We start from the raw sequence: 18,495 nt of genomic DNA, 5'->3' as shown, positions 1-18,495 counted from the left end.
CTGCGTTCCAGCGTAACATTCGGGATTTTCCCAACCCAGTTTGACGTAAACGCTAGAGTAGTGGCACGCACTCTAACCTTGAAGTCTAGCGAACTGGAAGAGGGTTGATAACAGTGCGAAAATGGACAAAGTATTTCGAGGTCAGCCATAGATGTGTTAATTTTTGTTTGTTTATGCAATTAACTCTCACTTGTTGTCGCTTAAAATAACAATTAAATTTTACCGATATTCATAAAATCCAGGATCGCTGTAGTTGTTGTTTTGAGGCGTGCCGGTAAAAATATCATCAAATCTTGGCAAAATTGCTGTGTCGTCTGGTAGCATTTCAAATTCCAGAGGATCGCTCAGTTCATGACTTCGCTTACGTTGCAGTTGAATTTGAACCTGCAAAATGGGTACTCTCGTTTGACTGTGCTTTAAATAGACAATGCTTACCAACCTTAACGGGGCTCGTAATCAAACGATCGTAGTAGGCCGGTGTCCTGAACACGATGGCCACCTGCTTGTGAACGTCTTGCGTTGGGTTGAAGGCTCCGTAAGCGATCCACGGCTTTAGGTCGGGTCCGAATTCTTTGAAGAACCGAACCTGGATGTCATCTTTGTTGATCTTTTCCGTCAGAAGGATGACTTGTTTCCCGCCGGATGCTGGGGCAGTGCAGTCACTCATCGAACAGATGATGAGATCTGGGTTAGACTTTTTGTCGTAAATTATCGTGGACAGAACTGGGTGTGACACGGGAATGAACTGTCCTGGGTACGATTCGATGTGAAGCTGGAAGCAGAGTCGAATCTCGTTCAGGTTGATCGTTGACGAATTACCCGTTGGCACTGTTAGGAAATTGTAAAATTATTCTAACATGAAATATACTCAAAGTTATTCCAGCAAACCGTTGAACGGATTCGCGTAGCGCATCTCCTTCCTCCTCAACTCAGCGTCAACGTCCTTCCGCCGGATGCACTGTACGCCCAGATTCTTGATCGAGTGTGCCATGACTGGCGTCGGTGTCGGCTCAACGAGCATCTCGCAGATGCCTTCGCTGCAACCCTTGTGGCCTACTAGACGATGCGGGTGCAGTCGTGGGGGATCGTCCGAGGTGACGCACGTGATGACGATCTTAGCAGGCCCCTGGTGATTTCGGATCTCAACCGTTGGATAGATCCGACGCTGGGCAGTTGAGCCAACGCCGAGAATCGAGCCGGCGGTGGATCCTCTGTTCTCACATTGATAGCGGAAACGTAATCCCCTGGATTGCGGTTGAACCGTAATTACTAAATGGGGGCCTTCGAGGTAGAGGGACAGAAATTAAAATTGTTATGAGTGAGTATTTTTTGTTGCATGACCTGCTGATAATAGGTTGAAGTCGAGTGTGAAATTCCAGTCGACTAAATTTAAACTGTTTACAAACAAAATTACTGATCCTTAACCCACGAGGTGATCTTTTGCCGAAACACTACAATGTATCGTTATCAGCAAAACATATGGTGGACCATTGTTGCTACTGTACACACTGTATGCTGTTAGTTGACGAATTTTAAGTGATTTTAATTTGGAATTGCCAGCCTAGCGTTATCAACCTGGATTTTTATTGAACTTGCAGGTTAAACTAATTGATGCAACACTTTTTCAAACCATTTATTTCCTCATTAAATTCTGGACTTTTTTTTATAAGGCCCAATGAGAAAATGTGAACATTGAGAGTATCCCCCTCACAATGTATGCCAATGTCCATCGGAGTAAGCGGGATACAATCAATGTTCTCAATTTTTTACATTAGGTCCAAGAACTTTATCATAAAAAAGTCCATCATTGTTCAGAAATCAATCAATCATTTTTGTGTACTGTTTTGGAAACTTCATGTTGAATAGAGCAAATGGTCCGAATAACTCAAAAAATACAAAATTTCACGCTGTCAGATAAAAAAATGGCTTATAGGAAGATGTAATTTTATTTGCTGTTTCAAAACAAAATTTTCTGGTTTCAAAGTCTTTAAAAAATATTTATTTTCACTCAGATTTATCTTTAAAATATTTTGATTTGAAAACGATTCACTTACCTAACATTCTGCCAAATTCTTCGCGATTTTGAGTTATTTTTAAACTATTTCTTAAATGGTTTTAGTAATAAAAAAATCTAATAAAAAATCACCTTATATGAAAAATATGTATTTTTTTGCATTTTTGATGCTGAGTTTCACATCTCTTGAAATAACTTTATTTTGTATGATTTTTTTAACTTGGTTTGTGCATTATAAATTATTCTAGGACTTTATGAATGCGATGCACTACAAAGAAAAAACATGTGTAATATTACATTAGGAACTGGTGAATTTTCATCGGGTTCAAATTTTAACAAATTTTTTAGGTAAAATTACAGTGGACTCTCTGGCTGTCAATCTTCTTGATATCAATATTTCTCCAGCTGTCAATTAATTTTTTAGTCCCTTCAAATAGATTGCTTTGATTTTTCGTTCTATAATTTGGTAACTCCCGCTCTCGATGGTCCCTTCAATATCGACAACGGGAGAGTCCACTGTACTCAAAAAGGTTATGTTCAACCAACCAAATTTTTATCCTTCCGAAATTTAACTTGTTTTTTTTTGCAGTATAGATCAACCACTTTTATCTTAGCTATGTTTATTATTAATTAAATCACAAAAAAAATGTTTTATTCCAAAACAGGGTTTTATTGAGGAAGTCTACTTCTGTTTTTTAAAAACTTTTTCACATACTATAACTGAGCAATTCTCTACCAAAACCGGAAATGGATTTTATTTGTATTTTTTGATTTGGCTCAAACTTTGTGGGGGCCTTCCTTATGACCAAATATGCTATTTTGTGTCATTGGTTCACCCATACAAGTCTCCATACAATTTTGGCAGATGTCCATACAAAAATGGTTTGTAAATATTCAAACAGCTGTAACTTTTGAGTGAATTTTCTGATCAATTTGGTGTCTTCGGCAAAGTTGTAGGTATTGTTGAGGACTTTTGTGAAAAAAATAGTTACGAGGAAAAAAAAAATTGCATATTTTTTTATCAACTTTTTTTTCACTAAAACTCAATTTCCCAAAATACGTTTTTTTTTATTTTCGAGATTTTTTGATATGTTTTAGGGGACAAAAATCCGCAACTTTTGAGCCATAGAAAAACATGGTCAAAAAATCTGCCACCGAGTTATGAATTTTTGAAAAAATAGTGATTTTTGGAAAAAATCGAAGTTTCATGCAAAAACAAGTTTGACATTATTTTTTAATGCAAAATTGAATTTGCAATCGAAAAGTACTTAACAGATTTTTTCATAAAGGGCTCCGTTTTCAAGATATAGCCACCGAAAGTTTGATTTTAGCGAAATATTTGCAGTTTTTCAATTTTTAAAAATAGTGACCATGAGTGACCATTTCTAAAAATATTTTTTTTGAAAAAATAAGAAAATTTGCTATAAAATTGTCTAAGAGACATTGAAGATTGGACCTCTGGTTGCTGAGATACAGCGGCTTAAAGAAAAAGAAACACGTAAATTGAAGTTTTCCAAGTCTCACCCTAACAGCCCACCATTTTCTAATGACGATATCTCAGCAATTAATGGTCCGATTTTCAATGTTAATAGATGAAACATTCGTGAAATTTTCGATCTTTTCGAAAAAAATATTTTGAAAATTTTTAAATCAAGACTAACATTTTAAATGGGCGTAATATTCAATGTTTGGCCCTTTTAAAATGTTAGTCTTGATTTAAAAAATATCAAAATATTTTTTTCGAAAGGATCGGAAAATTTTACGAATGTTTCATGTATTAACATTGAAAATCGGACCATTAGTTGCTGACATATCGTCATTTGAAAATGGTGGGCTGTTTTGGTGAGATTTAGAAAACTTCAATTTTCGTGTTTCTTTTTCTTAAAGCGGCTCTATCTCAGCAACCCGAGGTCCAATCTTCAATGTCTCTTAGACAATTTTATAGCAAATTTTCTTAGATTTTCAAAAAAAAAAATTTTAGAAATGGTCACTCATGGTCACTATTTTTAAAAATTGAAAAACTGCAAATATTTCGCTAAAATCAAACTTTCGGTGGCTATATCTTGAAAACGGAACCCTTTATCAAAAAATCTGTAAAGTACTTTTCGATTGCAAATTCAATTTTGCATTAAAAAATAATGTCAAACTTGTTTTTGCATGAAACTTCGATTTTTGCCAAAAATCACTATTTTTTTCAAGGTGGCAGATTTTTTGACCATGTTTCTCTATGGCTCAAAAGTTGCGGATTTTTGTCCCCTAAAACATATCAAAAAATCTCGAAAATCAAAAAATACGTATTTTGTGAAATTTTTTTTTTCCGTGTACCTATTTTTTTCACAAAAGTCCTCAACAATACCTACAACTTTGCCGAAGACACCAATTTGATCAGAAAATTCACTCAAAAGTTACAGCTGTTTGAATATTTACATACCATTTTTGTATGGACAGCTGCCAAAATTGTATGGAGACTTGTATGGGTGAACCAATGACGCAAAATAGCTTATTTGGTCATAGGGAAGGTCTCCACAAAGTTTGAGTCAAATCAAAAAATACAAAAAATAAAAATGGTCGAAATCGGCCGATTTCGTAGAGAGTTGCTCAACTATGAAATTTTCTTACCTTCCTCACTTCTGTACATTTTTAGACAAAAAAAAAAATACCCAAGAAAACTTCACTAGAACAAAATTTTCCGCCACTTTTTAGACTGCTTGGCGTCCGAATTCGTTGGAAGTTTGGTGATTGGAATTCGAAGAAGTGGGAAGCATAGCCTACTTTATTTCCACAATTTAGTGTGCGACTATTTTGGATGATTTATCTTAGATATTGAGATCGTGGTTTCGAGATTTGTTGTTATTTGCATTTTATTATTTGTAATATTGAACTTGAACTTTTCAATGAGGTAACTTTACTCCTTTTTTGTTGTTTGGGATTTAGAATATCCGATGAAATTCCGTTTGAAATCAGGTGACATTTTTATTTAGCGATATCAAACTTAATGTTTTTTCGGATATTAAATTAAATTCACACTTATTGCATACGTCCAATTCAAAAATGTCATTCTATTCTAATTTGACTTATATAATATCCATTTATTCATATAAACACTCGAAAATGTCTTCCAGGCTGAATTCGTACAGACTTGTTTCAGAATCAACGGCAGACCCGTCACTGCTACCGCCATCGACCTGTTCCCATGGGCCACGCTGCACTTCCTCCTGCCAGACTGGGCGGGGAAAAGCCGTTCCAAACTGGGGTAACAAAGTTCCAATCGGTTGCCCAAAATTGCCGTTCTCGTCCAGGGACCTGCTCGGGGGGCTCTCTGGCTCGACCTTCAAGTGTCCTTTATTAGTACGTTTGCGTGACAGTTTGGGAACTGAGGATAAAAAGTGAAATTATAAAATGCAAATTTTCAGGGAAATTTGTGTATACCGGGTAGGATTTTAAAGTCCTTAGGCTCACTCAATTCGTTGCTTCGTTTTCGTTGAAGTTGAATTTTAACCTATAAAAAGGGTTTTATTTTTGGTTTATTATCCAACTTTTTTTTAACAGTCACCGCCTACTAACCGTCACCGGTTCCGTAATTCTTGGATCGTAGTAGGCCGGGGTTTTCAGCACGATTGCAAACTGCTTGTGGACGTTGGTGGCCGGATTGAACTTGCCGTAGGCAATCCACGGTTTTCGGTCTGGACCATGTTCTCTGTAGAATCGAACCTGGATGTCGTCCTTGTTGACCTTTTCCGTGAGCAGGATGATTTGTTTGCCACCGGAGGCCGGGCCATCGGTGGCACTCATCGAGCAGATCACCAGACTGGGGCTAGCTTTTTTGTCGTAGATTGTGGTGGACAGTACTGGTGGGAACATCGGCACAAACTGGCCATCGGAATTTTCCACATGCAGCTCAAAACAAAGCCGAATTGCGTTCAGATTGATGGTAAGTGGATTTCCTGTTGGAACTATAGAAAAAATGATAAAATTTCGATAAAAAAAATCCACTTTTTCCTCAACCGTACCTTTAAACGGATTCTGGTACCGCGACTCCCTTATCTTCAGCTCCGCTTCGATGTCCTTCCGGCGGATGCACTGAATGCCCAAACTCTTCACCGAGTAGGCCATGATCGCTTCAGCAGAAACGGATATTTCGCAAATACCTTCGCGGCAACCCTCATGGCCTACTAGACGGTGCGGGTGAAGTCTTGGGAAATCTTCCGTGGTGACGCAAGAAATTACGATCTTAGCAGGCCCCTTGTAGTTTCGAATCTCAACCGTAGGATAGCTCCGTTGCTGTGGGCTGGAATCTGCGCCGAGAATCGAGCCAGGTGTGAAGCCACGATTCTCGCATTGGTACCTGAATCTTAATCCTCTGGATTGAGGCTGCTCCGTGATGACAAGACGTGGCTCTCCGCGATGAGCTGACATTGAAGTGAATTCAATGTGGAATCTTTTTTGTACTGATTGCTCTTCTGATCTGGAATTCCCAAGAGTTTTTAAAAAATAATTAAAAACTGTCTTTGATTGTATAATGGCAGTCTTTAATCGCTCTGGGTTTCTCCCACGGAACTCTCAACAACTTTGAATTATCAGTGACCGCGAAACTTTAATGATTGCTCACTCTTTGCACTTTCTAATGATAAATGCGAGTGGTAGATTGGCAAATTTAAATTGATACTGTGCGGGTTTTCCTGCGAATATTATCAACATTGTCATTTGCGTCATAAAACTAAATTTTAGTCACTGTGTTTGCAACCATAAAATATGGTAGTTCAAGATAACATTTATGTTAAGAAACTAATTTTATTGTAAAATATAGAATTATATTAGTGTCAATGTGTTTATCATAGTAAAATAAAAAAGCTTCTTCTCTAACACCTAATATTTTTCTTTGAGTTTTCGTACATCTTTTCTCATCACCTTTTTTTTTTTTAATTTCACCGTTGTTTTTTTTCTTAAAACCAACACCACACTCACTTTTTTTGTACCACACGATTACTCAAACAAATTCACACACAGTTTATCTCAATCACTTGTTGCTACTGAAGCACGTGCTACAAAGCCACAAAGCGATTATGGTCGCGTGCGAGCTCCGACAAGAACGGACTGTTCCTCGTGGAGAGAGAATTCCAAATGACCAAATGGAAGCTGGACCGGTCGCAATTTCTCTCACCAGCTGTGTTATATTGTGACTCAACAGTAGGGTAGGGTGCTCTTTTTGGGGCATATGAGGTGATAATAGAAATTTAAAAAACGCAAACGTAATTTGATTTGTAGACAATTGTCTGAATAAACAAAAAAAAATGATCTTCTCTAAAGTGTCCATATAGTCCATAAGGCAAAACCACGCGTTTCCTAAAAATAAACTTAACCTTAATGATCCAAGCAGCTCGGCGCATTATCAGACGCTTTTTTCGGGTTTTCAGAATATTGTTATCGCCGTACAGACATGTCATGTCGGGTACAGCATCCTATAGTAGCCTGGGTGGCACTGAGTGGTTCTCAGACTTTGAAATCCATTTTGGCCTTGATTTTTAACAAATAGGTGCCAGACAAAAATTTCATGATTTAGGTTGATATTTAAGCTTAAGGTGAAATGGGAAGGCAGCGCCATATTGACAACACGACTCGAGTTTTTGGAAGCACTGCTAAGGCAGGTGCAAATTTAATTAAAAGATTATGTCAACCACCCCCCGACCACCCCATCAAAGTTGGCTCGAAGAATCAGGTGGCAAAAAACATATTTTTTCAAAAAACTACAAAACTTCAATGGAAATTTAAGTGCAGTCAGCAGAATTCAATTTAGAATGCATTTCCCTGCTATTAGAATCATTTTTAGCATGTTTGGATTGATTTAGAAAACTTTCTAATTTCTGAAAATTTTCGATGTACGGTACCGCAAAAAGTTTTTTTTTCGCTAAAATTTTGTTTTCGTCAAATCTTACATTTTTTGAAAACTAATGATTGCATAACAACGGAACTAGTGTGAAATGTATTTTAGAACTCTTTTTGCATTCAAATGTTGAGACTATGCCTTGTTATTTCAATTTTTATATTTTTTTATTTGTCATACGATTAAAACAATCCAAAAAATCAAGAAATTCATTCAGATTCAGATTTCAGATTCGAATTCCTCACCGGTTTGGGAACATATGTCTAAGGACTTTTTGAAAAACGGTTATCTAACTTGGAAATACCCACAAGTCGCTGTTTCTTGACGAATGGTTCTTAAGATTTTTTGAACATTCGCGTTTAAACGAAACAAAAATTCATTTCGTCATGGTTGTGCCATCTGGTCGAAATTAGTTCTGAAACCCGATCTAAATATATTTACTTTTTCGACCCTTCGCGAGTGACTAATTGGCCTCATTTTAATCTTGAAAAGTAACCGTGTCATAAAGTTCATTTTAGCACCCATTTGAGTGCAAAAAGTCAACTTATTCGCTCTTGGTTTAAAAAGTTATGCATTTTCAATTTCATTTTGAAAACTTATTGGAATGTAAGTTTACGTAAAGGGAGGAAGTGTGCACGAATAATTTAAATACATTTTTTTACTATTGCGCAAAAATATTGAAAACTTTTAAGGTTCTGAAAGGCATCATTCCCGATCGGCCATTTGGCCAATATTTGAAATAATATAAAAACCAGGCATCTTCAAAACATTCATGTATAAAGCAGTGGAATTAACTGATCATGACTGAAAACGCATTTCTCGGTGAAAATATTTTTTATATGGCCACAAATTTGTCAGTGAGACACACAATGTGCACAGCACGGCAAAACTGATCAAGGCAAATCAAACATTCAGATTCAGATTTCTCGCAGCCTACTATGCATCCTCCTAAAACTTGGTAGAACATTGTTACACTCTAAAAAAGAACCCTGCAAAGTTAGATAAAACACGAAATTTTAAAATGAAAACTTTTGCTCTAAATGAAGAAATGACCTTTCTGGATCAATGTAGATTCGAAAAGTTCATTAAATTTCCCATAAAATGACATGCTCCAATTTATTTTTTATTTTTTGGCCTAGTTTTTAAAACTTTTTTAGTGTTTTAATTTCGATGAAAAATAAGTTTTTTTTCGGAATTCTGAGTACGTTATCAAATCGGGCGTCTTATTTTACATAAAAGTCCCTTTGACACAAAATTTCTATCTCATCACCGTTTTAGGCTGCAAATTATTGAAAAACACCTTTTTTTTCGTATGCTCAAAAATGAAAGGGGTCGTACCGCCCCTCCGTCACAAGATATCAAAAAATGGACCTCGAATTCGTGATCAGGGACAAAAGTTAACCCTTAGGACAAAGTTTCACGCAAATCGAAGAGGGGTCGGGGCAACTTTTCCCGATTTCGTGTGAGTTGGTAGAGAATTACCCATTTAGCTTTGTGCACGGCAAAATTTCAAGCTTAAGAGCGAGTCCACGAACAGGGCATACCCCTTTGTATGGGACGTCGTTTGGACCTCACCAATCTGCCTGAAATTTTCAGGGGTTGTTTGTACATATAAAACTAGCATCCGGCCAAAATATGAGCACTCTAGGTCAACGGGAAGTGGGGCAAATCGGGACACAAAGTTTGAAGGTTCAAAAACGTAAAAAATCTTAAAAAGGCTATAACTTGGACAAAATTCTATTTAATTTCAAAATTCAAAATGCATCTGAAAGGGCTTTAAAAATGCAACAAAATGCAGGATAGAACATCCAAATTGGTTAATTCTAAAGGGAGTTATTGGCATTTTAGTGAAAACATAGCATAATTTTCAAACTCAAATAAAAAAGTGTTCCATCCAGATATCAACTCGGATCGACCTGCAGCTTGTAGGGGACATCTGGAACTACCATCTGAGACTAAGAACGTTTTGGGTAAGGCAGTTTAACATATTGAATAGACACTTTTACTTTTAGTGATTATTTTGGTTGTAATTTTTTGCTCGGGGGACCCCTTAGATCCCATTTTATGGTGATAATTTTATCATATTCGTGTTCCTGAGACAATTTCACAATAGAAACATACTTAAAAATGTATATTATCATCCATTTTAACCCTTTAAAAAATGAAAGATAAAAAAAATTAAGAAGCTGCTTTTTTTTGGTGTCATCTAGTATCCTTGGAAACGAACTTGATTTTCAATAAATGTGAATCAAAGTTTTTTTTAAACTTTCATTTTTTAAAGGGTTAAAATGGATGAAAAAAACATTTTTATGCATGTTTCTAATGTGAAATTGTCTCAGGAACACGATTATGATAAAATTATCACCAGAAAATGGGATCTAAGGGGTCCTCCGAGCAAAAATTTACTACCAAAAAATTCACTAAAAGTAAAAGTGTCTATTTGATATGTAAAACTGCCTTACCCAACCCGGTCTCAGTCTCAGATGGTAGTTCCAGATGTCCCCTACAAGCTGCAGGTCGATCCAAGTTGATATCTGGATGGAACACTTTTTTATTTGAGTTTGAAAATTATGCTATGTTTTCACTAAAATGCCAATAACTCCCTTTAGAATTAACCAATTTGGATGTTCTATCCTGCATTTTGTTGCATTTTTAAAGCCCTTTCAGATGCATTTTGAATTTTGAAATTAAATAGAATTTTGTCCAAGTTATAGCCTTTTTAAGATTTTTTACGTTTTTGAACCTTCAAACTTTGTGTCCCGATTTGCCCCACTTCCCGTTGACCTAGAGTGCTCATATTTTGGCCGGATGCTAGTTTTATATGTACAAACAACCCCTGAAAATTTCAGGCAGATTGGTGAGGTCGATGCGAGATGGGTATGCTTTGCTCGTGGACTCGCTCTTAAAACGTGTGTAACTCACTTTAATCATGAAGTATCGTCATGTTACTTTCAGGAGTGATTGGAAATCTACTTTTTTGCAATTCCGTCGTGAAACTACTTACTTTTCCTGTCATTCTTGAACGACGAAATAGCCTACTTTTCTGTACCAAAAATAACAGAATCGAATAGCAACACTTTTCAAAATAAATGCTGAAAAGTTCTACTTTTCAGCACTGAAATGGATGCTGAAAAGTTGAACTTTTCAGCACTTGTTTCGAAAAGTAACACTTTTCAACATTTTTTTGATTTAAACGATTTATTGACAAAATACATGAAAATTTGACTTAAAATTTCACTCAATGGGTGTTTTTCGGATTTGCAAAAAATGTTGTATGGAACTCGTTGCAAAACTTGATTTTTTCAGCACTCTTCGTATTTATCCAACTCGGTGAACCTCGTTGGATAAATGTACGACTCGTGCTGAAAAAATCCTCTTTTTGCAACTTGTTGCATAAACTACTATTAAGGCCGTTGGAAATATTTTTCGAACTTTTTGTTGGTGTGTTTATCAGGTGGCAACATTTTTTTTTGTTCAAAAACTTAAAAGATTGAGAACAAAAAATCTGAAAACAACTAGAAATGCACTTTTCTGCGTTTATAATACTATTTAACATGTTTGGATTTGATTTTTTTGATTTTATTTCCCGATGTACAGTATTGCAAAACAAAAAAAAAAAACAAGGAAAAAAACATTTATTCGTCATTAATTTGAAATTTTTAAAACTTAGGATTGAAAAACAACTGGAATGGTTTTTATTACCCAGCTAGAACATCGGCTTGTTATTAATTTTTTTTTTGCCCCCTTACTCTCGACTTTGGTCAGAGTCGAGGGACATAAAATTAAAAAAAAAATATTGGCAATGGCCTAAGTGGATTTAATAAATTTTATGCAATATGAAATTTTGGGATTTTCTACATGTGATGTAGCCCTCTAAGGTAAAAAAAATCAGGAAGTCTGATATTAGGCACCAAAATATGTCGTGGAGTAGTCTAGGGCAACTTTTTTCTGAAGGTTTTTTTCGCTTTTATTGTATTTTTCTTCAGAAAAGCCGCTGAAAATCAATGAATCTTATGAATAAGCCTGGAGAGACTCTAAATTACACATTTCACCAATATGTGACCTCCAAAAAACAAGTTACCCATCCAAATTTACCAGAATTTTAAATAGCTTTCTTTGAAATTAACCCAATAACGAAACTGAAAGAATTAAGGCGACTAGATAAAAATCTTTCGATCCCTGTCAGGCTCGGCAATGTCAGATCCCTTCAAAGAGTAAATCTGCTCACTGGGAATTGCACTATAACATTTTCAAAAAAAATCTAATCAATCACGTTGCAGAGAACAAAGAACCGCGATTGATGAGACAATGTTTTAATTTTGGGGTAATTTCAAAGAAAGCAAGGAACCGGGTGAATTTGGTTCGGAAACACGAATTCATTGATTTTCAGCGGCTTTTCTGGAGAAACAAATCTTTAAAAAATCTAAAAAAATAAACTTGCCGCAAAATGTTAAGAAAGAGCTTTTCTTTCGCGATGCCAAATATCAGACTTTCTTATTTTTTTTTCATTTTGATTTTCTCCGAAAAATACAAAGAGGCCCATAATTATTCTGCGGAAAACTTTAAGAAGCCACCACAAATTTGAAATAAAACATTTCCATTGGCTTATTTACCAATCTTTTTCTGATTTGTAAAATATAAATTCAAAGATGGCGGTTGATCAATTAATGGTGTAACTGCTGCCATCTTGAAGTGTAAGATATCATTTGCCAGCTGCCTTACATTTGATTGGACAAAAAAGCTTACTCATAGTGATGGGCGTACCCGTTTTGTGAGTTTCTCACGAGTGTTGTTGAATAGTATGAAAACATGCAAATAAATTAAGTTTTAACGTGTTAGTGCCTGATTTGCTGGTTGCATATGGGTAGGCAATTTGTTGTAACCGGTAATTAAGTATAGAACTTATATGGAGTACACCTTCCCTGTTTGCATAAATGTCGTATATGAGCAATTCTCCACCAAAACCGGAAATGGATTTTATTTATATTTTTGATTTGGTTCAAACCTTGTCCTTCCCCATGACCAAAGAAGCCATTTTGTGTGAGCGAATAAAAGAAAACGAAGTTTTTTATGCCTCATAAAAACATTCACACATTTTCTAATGCCAATATCTCAGCGACTAATGGTCCCATATGCTATGTTAAAAAATGAAACATTTGTGAATTTTTATGATATGTTAGAAGAAAAATTTTTTTTACGAAATATGATTTTTGGTGTTTTATCGAAAACAAGATTTAGGTAAAATGGATCGTTTATTTGCCCTTTATCATTCTGAGAATTCGAAAAAGGTGCAATAATGTGCGGGAAAAATTTCCCGGGAAATCGACTTTTTTTGGACCTCTCGATTCCCGGGAAATTTGGTCGTGACTCTCGGGAAATTTTAAACTGATGAATATCGATGAAAAACATTATAAACTAATCAAATAAAAAAACATTAGAAAAATTCGAAATTGTTTAGAACATTGGATGTTCAAGTTTGGACAAGCTTATACTTCTTTTATATTCTTATTCAGAAAGTGTAAATTTCAGCTTATCAAAAATTCCAGTAACTATAATTGAGAGAACCCACAATAATGTGGACTCCAAAATTTACCTTAAAGTATACTTAGCAGTTATTGTTTCTACTCAAGAGGGAAAAGCCTTTTCAAGAAAAGTATAATTTCCATATCCTCTCTTGAGCATAGCAATCCTCATAATCTAGTTTTTTTTTTAATTCTAGGAAAGTTATATTCGCTTCATCAAAATAATTTTCTTTTTTGATGTCAACAAGTTATTTTGTGTTTCGCGTAAATTTTTACATTACATTTACATACATTTTAAACTACAATTATGAGTCCCAAAAAGCTCAAGAAACGTTCTTGTATTTGCAGATTCAAAAAAAATTTAAAAGTAGACATAGTTCCCGAAAATAGTGAGGCTACTAATTAACGTCTCATTGAATAAGTAGGAAATTAATTGTTACTTTTCTTTATAAATTATTGGCACTAATGTCATAGCTAAAATAAACTCCCGAGTACCAGGAATTCCCGGAAAATTGCTAAATTCAACTCTCGATTCCCGGGAAATTGAAAATCTCGAGAATAGTCACCCTCTAGTTCCAGCTGTCAAAATGGTTATCCGCCCGTTTCTCGTGTTGCACCAGCTATGTCCTTCCACGTTACGATGGAGTCGCATGGTTGTCTGAACTTTTAACATGGCTTTCATGGGGTTTGGACGTTTTAGGTATAACAATAAAAACACAACACAGTTATTTTCAAGATTTTTTTATAGCAAACTTAACAATCTACGAAGAAAAATCGTCACTGATGTACAAATATTGTTCGCTCGCTCGGGCGCAGCCTACTACGAAGCTCGTTTTTTTTCATTTCAAAGTTGACTGATCAACCTAGCCTTAACCTAGACACAGGCACATTCGGGTTCGGGCGTTCCACACAGCCTACTAACTATTTGCCCAAATCGTTGAGCACGTTCGTCGTCAGTCTGGTGAAACTGTTCGAAAGGTTCTCCTCTTCCTGCTGCATCCGCTGCTGATTCTGCTGCTGTTGCTGATTCTGCTGCTGCAGCAGTTCCTGCCTGATTTCCGAGTTGGAGAGGTGGCCCATGAGCGACTTGATCTCGGACGAGTTCATGGTGAAATCCTTCCCCAGGTCCATGTCCAGCAGGCTGCTGAGGTTCACGTCACCGGTGACGCCCTGGGCGGACATTCCGCTGGGACCGGCGGCCGACAGCACTCCGTTCAGCAGACTGCCCAGGCTAAACTGCTGGGAGTTGGAGATGTTGGAGGGCATCTGGAACTGGGGCTGCTGCGGTTGGCCGGCTTGCTGCTGGAACAGGGTCGGGTCGGTTCCGGGGGCGGGCGTCGCAAAGTTGTACTGTTGGGGGAGTTGGTACAGCAGGTCGTTGGGTTGATAGGACGGGGTGACGCTGTGGGGGGCGTACGGGGAAACGGGACCGTGGGGGGTTGTGTTCCCGTGCTGGGCGATTGGGGACTGCGCCAACGGGGACGGACTCTCGTTCGGGTTGCGGTAGGTGCCCTGGTACGTGACGTTGAACGGGCGCGTTGGAGAATCTGGAAAGGTGGGGGGAATAATTTAGTTTTGGGGATCAAAGCATGCCATGATCGGTGTGTACCTATAGGCTCGATTTTGATTTGCTCTCCTGGCACGTTCAACAGGTTGTAGTAGGCGCCGGCTGGAAGTAGATTTGAGAAATGTCTTTTACTACGGCGATTGGTGCGCAAGTCAAGGCTACAGTGATCAAACGTGGTTTAGTGAAGGTGGTTAAGGTATAGCATGCCATGATTTAGTTGGATGAAGTTTGTGTGATGCAATGCGATGATTTAAAACTGGGTCAAACACTACAACCCTGCCATCACTGATGAATAAGAAGCGGAACAACAAAACAGAAAACTCAACGAAAACCATGCTTTACAGTAACTCTTATAAAATTAGTTTGAACTTACATTTAAATATTGTGAGCTCAGATAACTCTCTACCTAAGGGGGAGAGTAGGATAATTTTTGCTCAATCCGAGTAAAAGGCATATTCAATGGTTTGTGGAAACTTTATTTCGCTTTTACTCTACAATTATTGCACCAATTAGTTCCTTTTGCCTATGGTTTCAACGTCTCCTGACATAAAATCTCGATTTTAAAAACACTTTATTTTTATTTGCTAATAGTTTCGCTGCCTTGCAATACAACGTCCAACGTACAAAGTTTTTTTTTTGCTTTTTGTTCCATCAAAGTTGTAGAAATAATCTTAACCTACGAGTTTGTTCAATATAAAACGGGTTTTTATTAGGACTAAAATAACTATCCGCGTAAATAGTGTATGGCGGCGTGAAGGTCAGCTCATCACACAGTCAATAACCTGGGTAGCTGCTTGGCATTTTCCGTTTCGTGAAAGTTTGTCATACAAACAATGCCAGTTCGGTTCGGTTATAACAATAGTAAAGTAGTTTTGTTGACAGTTTGATTGCACAAACACCAAATTTGACTAGCATTGACTAGCAGTTTGTTACACGACTTTTCTTTGGTTTCACCAATCAACAATAGTTTCCCTAGCACAAACACGAAGAAAAAATAATCTTATCTTACAAAAAAGTAGCTCAAGCGACTCTCATCCAACCAACTTCCGCAAAATGGCCCTCTTTGTTTTGTTGTTCTCTGTAATACCAATTGTTATTGTTTTTTTGCTTGTTTTGTTTTTCGATTCAAATGTGTGCGCTCGGGCAAAAGATTGCCCCTGTCACCTTTGTTTTCCCAAAATACAAAATGCGAGAGACACCAACACCAACACCGAAGGAGGAGAGGGAGACTTTCCCAAATACCAATGCCAATGTATACCAATGTTTGTTTTTTTCCCAAAAAAGTGTTAAACAACGACGTCGACGACGTAATATGTGGACGACCAACAACCTCCAAGTTAAAAGAAAAAAAAAATGTGTGTAATGGGTGGGTAGTGTGGTGACCAACGCCAACTGCGATGAATTAAACAAAAATGTGGCGAAATGACGTTTGAGCGATAGGAGGAAGAATGATGGGTGTGTGTGTGGGTGAAAACGAAGGAAGGAGCGGGAAGGACACTTACGGGCTCCCTCCGGGATGTGTTCTGGGGCATCCCAGGTGTTTGGCCGTTTGCGCTTTGGCTTCAGATTGGCTACAAAAATACACGCAGAAGAAAAACGGAAGATTGTCAGTTGGTTTTTTTCGAATGGGGGTGGGGTAATAAATTAACTAATGAAAAAATAAAGAGAAAATTAAGTAAATGCGCGCGCGTTTGTGTGCGTGTGAGTGAGAGAGTGTGCGTGATGTTTAGACGTCCGCACTGTACGAGTTGCTGTTGAGGCGGATCGGTTGCTGGGGAAGTGGGCCGGGTTCGACCGGAGCGTAGTAGCAGGACGTTTCGTCAAACTCGCTGAGGGCGGCGTTCGGGGCTATCGAGGTGTACAGGGCAAAGTGTTCGGCCTCGGTCAGGTCCACGCTGGGATCGAGCTTGATGCCATAGTCGCCCTCGACCAGGTTCTTTATACTCCGCGCATCGGCAATGGCGACCAGCTCCAGGTTACCGTCCTGGATGGGGACGTCCAGCTGCAGGGCGCTGACCGTCTTCCGGTCCAGGGGCGGTAGCGAAGCGGTGCTGGCCCGTTCGTACGAGTCGTTCCCGGGCAGGGACAGATGCGTTCCGCTGCCGTTGCCGGTGCGGGAGGTCAGATTCGTGGTCGAGGGTCCATCGCCCTTCAACGGGATGTAGATCACGTCCGGGTTGGCATCGGTCGAGGGTCGCTTGCAGGACACGCTACTGACGCTTCGGGCGACCGGTTTGCCGGCCTTGCGCTTCTCGGAATTCTTGCGAGTCGCCTCGGTGGCCTCGAAATTTGCCAAGCTGGGTTCCTTGGACGCTCCGGGAGTGTCCTTCTGCGTCAAAGTGGTCGTACTAGCCGACAGGTCAGATTTGCTCTTCTTTCGAGAAAACAGCTTCGAGAAGAATCCTGGTTTCTTGTTCTTCGGAAGAGTTCCGTACTCATTCTTGTTCGGCGATGCCGGAGGTGTCGGAGGAAGCTTCTTGTTCGGCGGACTGTCCGGACTCTTCATGATGATGATCTGATCCGACTGGGGACGCGGAGTCAGCGAACGCATCGAACCCTTACGGATGATACTGTGCAGAATGACCTCATCGCCAGTGTCCCCGATGGCGTTCTCCTTGTTCTGGGAACCGTTCGGTTTGGCCCGCTTCGGCGGAAGAGGAGGCAACTTCTCATCTTCCTTGTTCTCCCGCTTCAGCGAACTAACCTCAATGCTCGGTGGACAAATGAGCATCGGTTCAACCGCATCGTAAACACCCGGTTCCAGCTCGAGCGCGTTGTGAGGCCGCGGCGGAACCGGAGGACCTAACGCAAGCGAAACCGGATTCTTAAAGGCACGTTGCAGACTTGTATAAGTCGCGGCATCGTCAAACACGTCATCAATGTCCATCTTGTCACCCCCGTTCCCAATCAACCCCGTCGGAACACTCTTCTCCAAATTCTTGAGCTCATTCTCAAAGATCATGTTCTCGCGCCTCAACTGATGATCCTCGTAAATCTCATCCAGCTCCGCGACCTGCTCCAGCAGCTCGTTCAACGTCTTGTCCTCGTCCTCCTTCGGAACCTGCTGCTCAACCGACCCCCCATCATCCATAAGCTGATTGTCAACGCTGGCATTCACACTATTATCCCCATCATCAAATTCGTTTCGTTCGATCCATTCGGTCGTTTTCTGTTCACTCGGCATCTGCTCCGCCACGATCGGCTTGTCCTCCGCCAGCGGAGTATCCAACAACACAATAACCTCATCCTCCTGCTGCTGCTGCTGAGGAACGACGACCTTCTTGGTCGCAACCGCACCGCTACTACCCTCGAGCAAAATCTTCTTGAACACTTCATTCTCCGGAGAGTCATTCTTCAGGATGTCCTTCTGGAGGGACCAGAATCTACGCCTACCTGAGTCTAGCGGGAAGAGCTCGAATGGCAGCGGTTCACTGGTGGCACCGTCCGACGGTCGTCGCAGCTGGATGTTGACCTGGAAGAGTACACGAGAACACATTAGCTTTCAACAAAC

At 38.9% G+C, this 18,495-nt stretch overlaps 4 protein-coding genes across 11 annotated transcripts in view; all 4 read right to left on the bottom strand.

Moving 5' to 3' along the window:
- Positions 1-219: 219 nt before the first annotated feature.
- LOC120419042 (embryonic polarity protein dorsal-like) lies at positions 220-1,357 on the bottom strand. The gene is made up of 3 exons (XM_039581608.2): positions 889-1,357; positions 440-828; positions 220-384 (listed from the first exon to the last, which is right to left on the bottom strand). The coding sequence occupies exons 1-3, from the start codon at positions 1,019-1,021 to the stop codon at positions 220-222; spliced, it is 687 nt and encodes a 228-aa protein (XP_039437542.1). The 5' UTR covers positions 1,022-1,357.
- Positions 1,358-5,103: 3,746 nt separating this feature from the next.
- Positions 5,104-6,430, bottom strand: LOC120419041 (embryonic polarity protein dorsal-like). The gene is made up of 3 exons (XM_039581607.1): positions 6,025-6,430; positions 5,575-5,958; positions 5,104-5,237 (listed from the first exon to the last, which is right to left on the bottom strand). Exons 1-3 carry the CDS (start codon positions 6,428-6,430, stop codon positions 5,104-5,106), a joined length of 924 nt encoding a protein of 307 aa, XP_039437541.1.
- Positions 6,431-14,145: 7,715 nt separating this feature from the next.
- LOC120419057 (androgen receptor-like) lies at positions 14,146-16,625 on the bottom strand (the record flags this gene model as incomplete). The annotated part of the gene is made up of 3 exons (XM_039581630.2): positions 14,146-14,964; positions 15,027-15,086; positions 16,487-16,625. Coding segments are annotated over 3 exons (825 nt in total), but the record flags the coding sequence as incomplete, so codon positions are not given.
- LOC120419053 (embryonic polarity protein dorsal) overlaps positions 16,616-18,495 on the bottom strand; it is a 28,428-nt gene continuing 26,548 nt past the window's right edge. For all 8 annotated transcript variants that reach the window (XM_039581620.2, XM_039581624.2, XM_052708206.1 and 5 more), the window contains one exon: positions 16,616-18,456. In XM_039581620.2, the coding sequence (XP_039437554.1) occupies positions 16,711-18,456 (1,746 nt within the window). In that variant the 3' untranslated portion in view covers positions 16,616-16,710. The remainder of the gene's footprint in view (positions 18,457-18,495) is intronic.

This window comes from Culex pipiens, chromosome 2, assembly GCF_016801865.2.
Source record: "Culex pipiens pallens isolate TS chromosome 2, TS_CPP_V2, whole genome shotgun sequence".
NCBI classification, from domain to species: Eukaryota; Metazoa; Arthropoda; class Insecta; order Diptera; family Culicidae; genus Culex; species Culex pipiens.
Note: the sequence above shows the minus strand (reverse complement) of the source record. Positions and strands in the feature narration are given on the sequence as shown.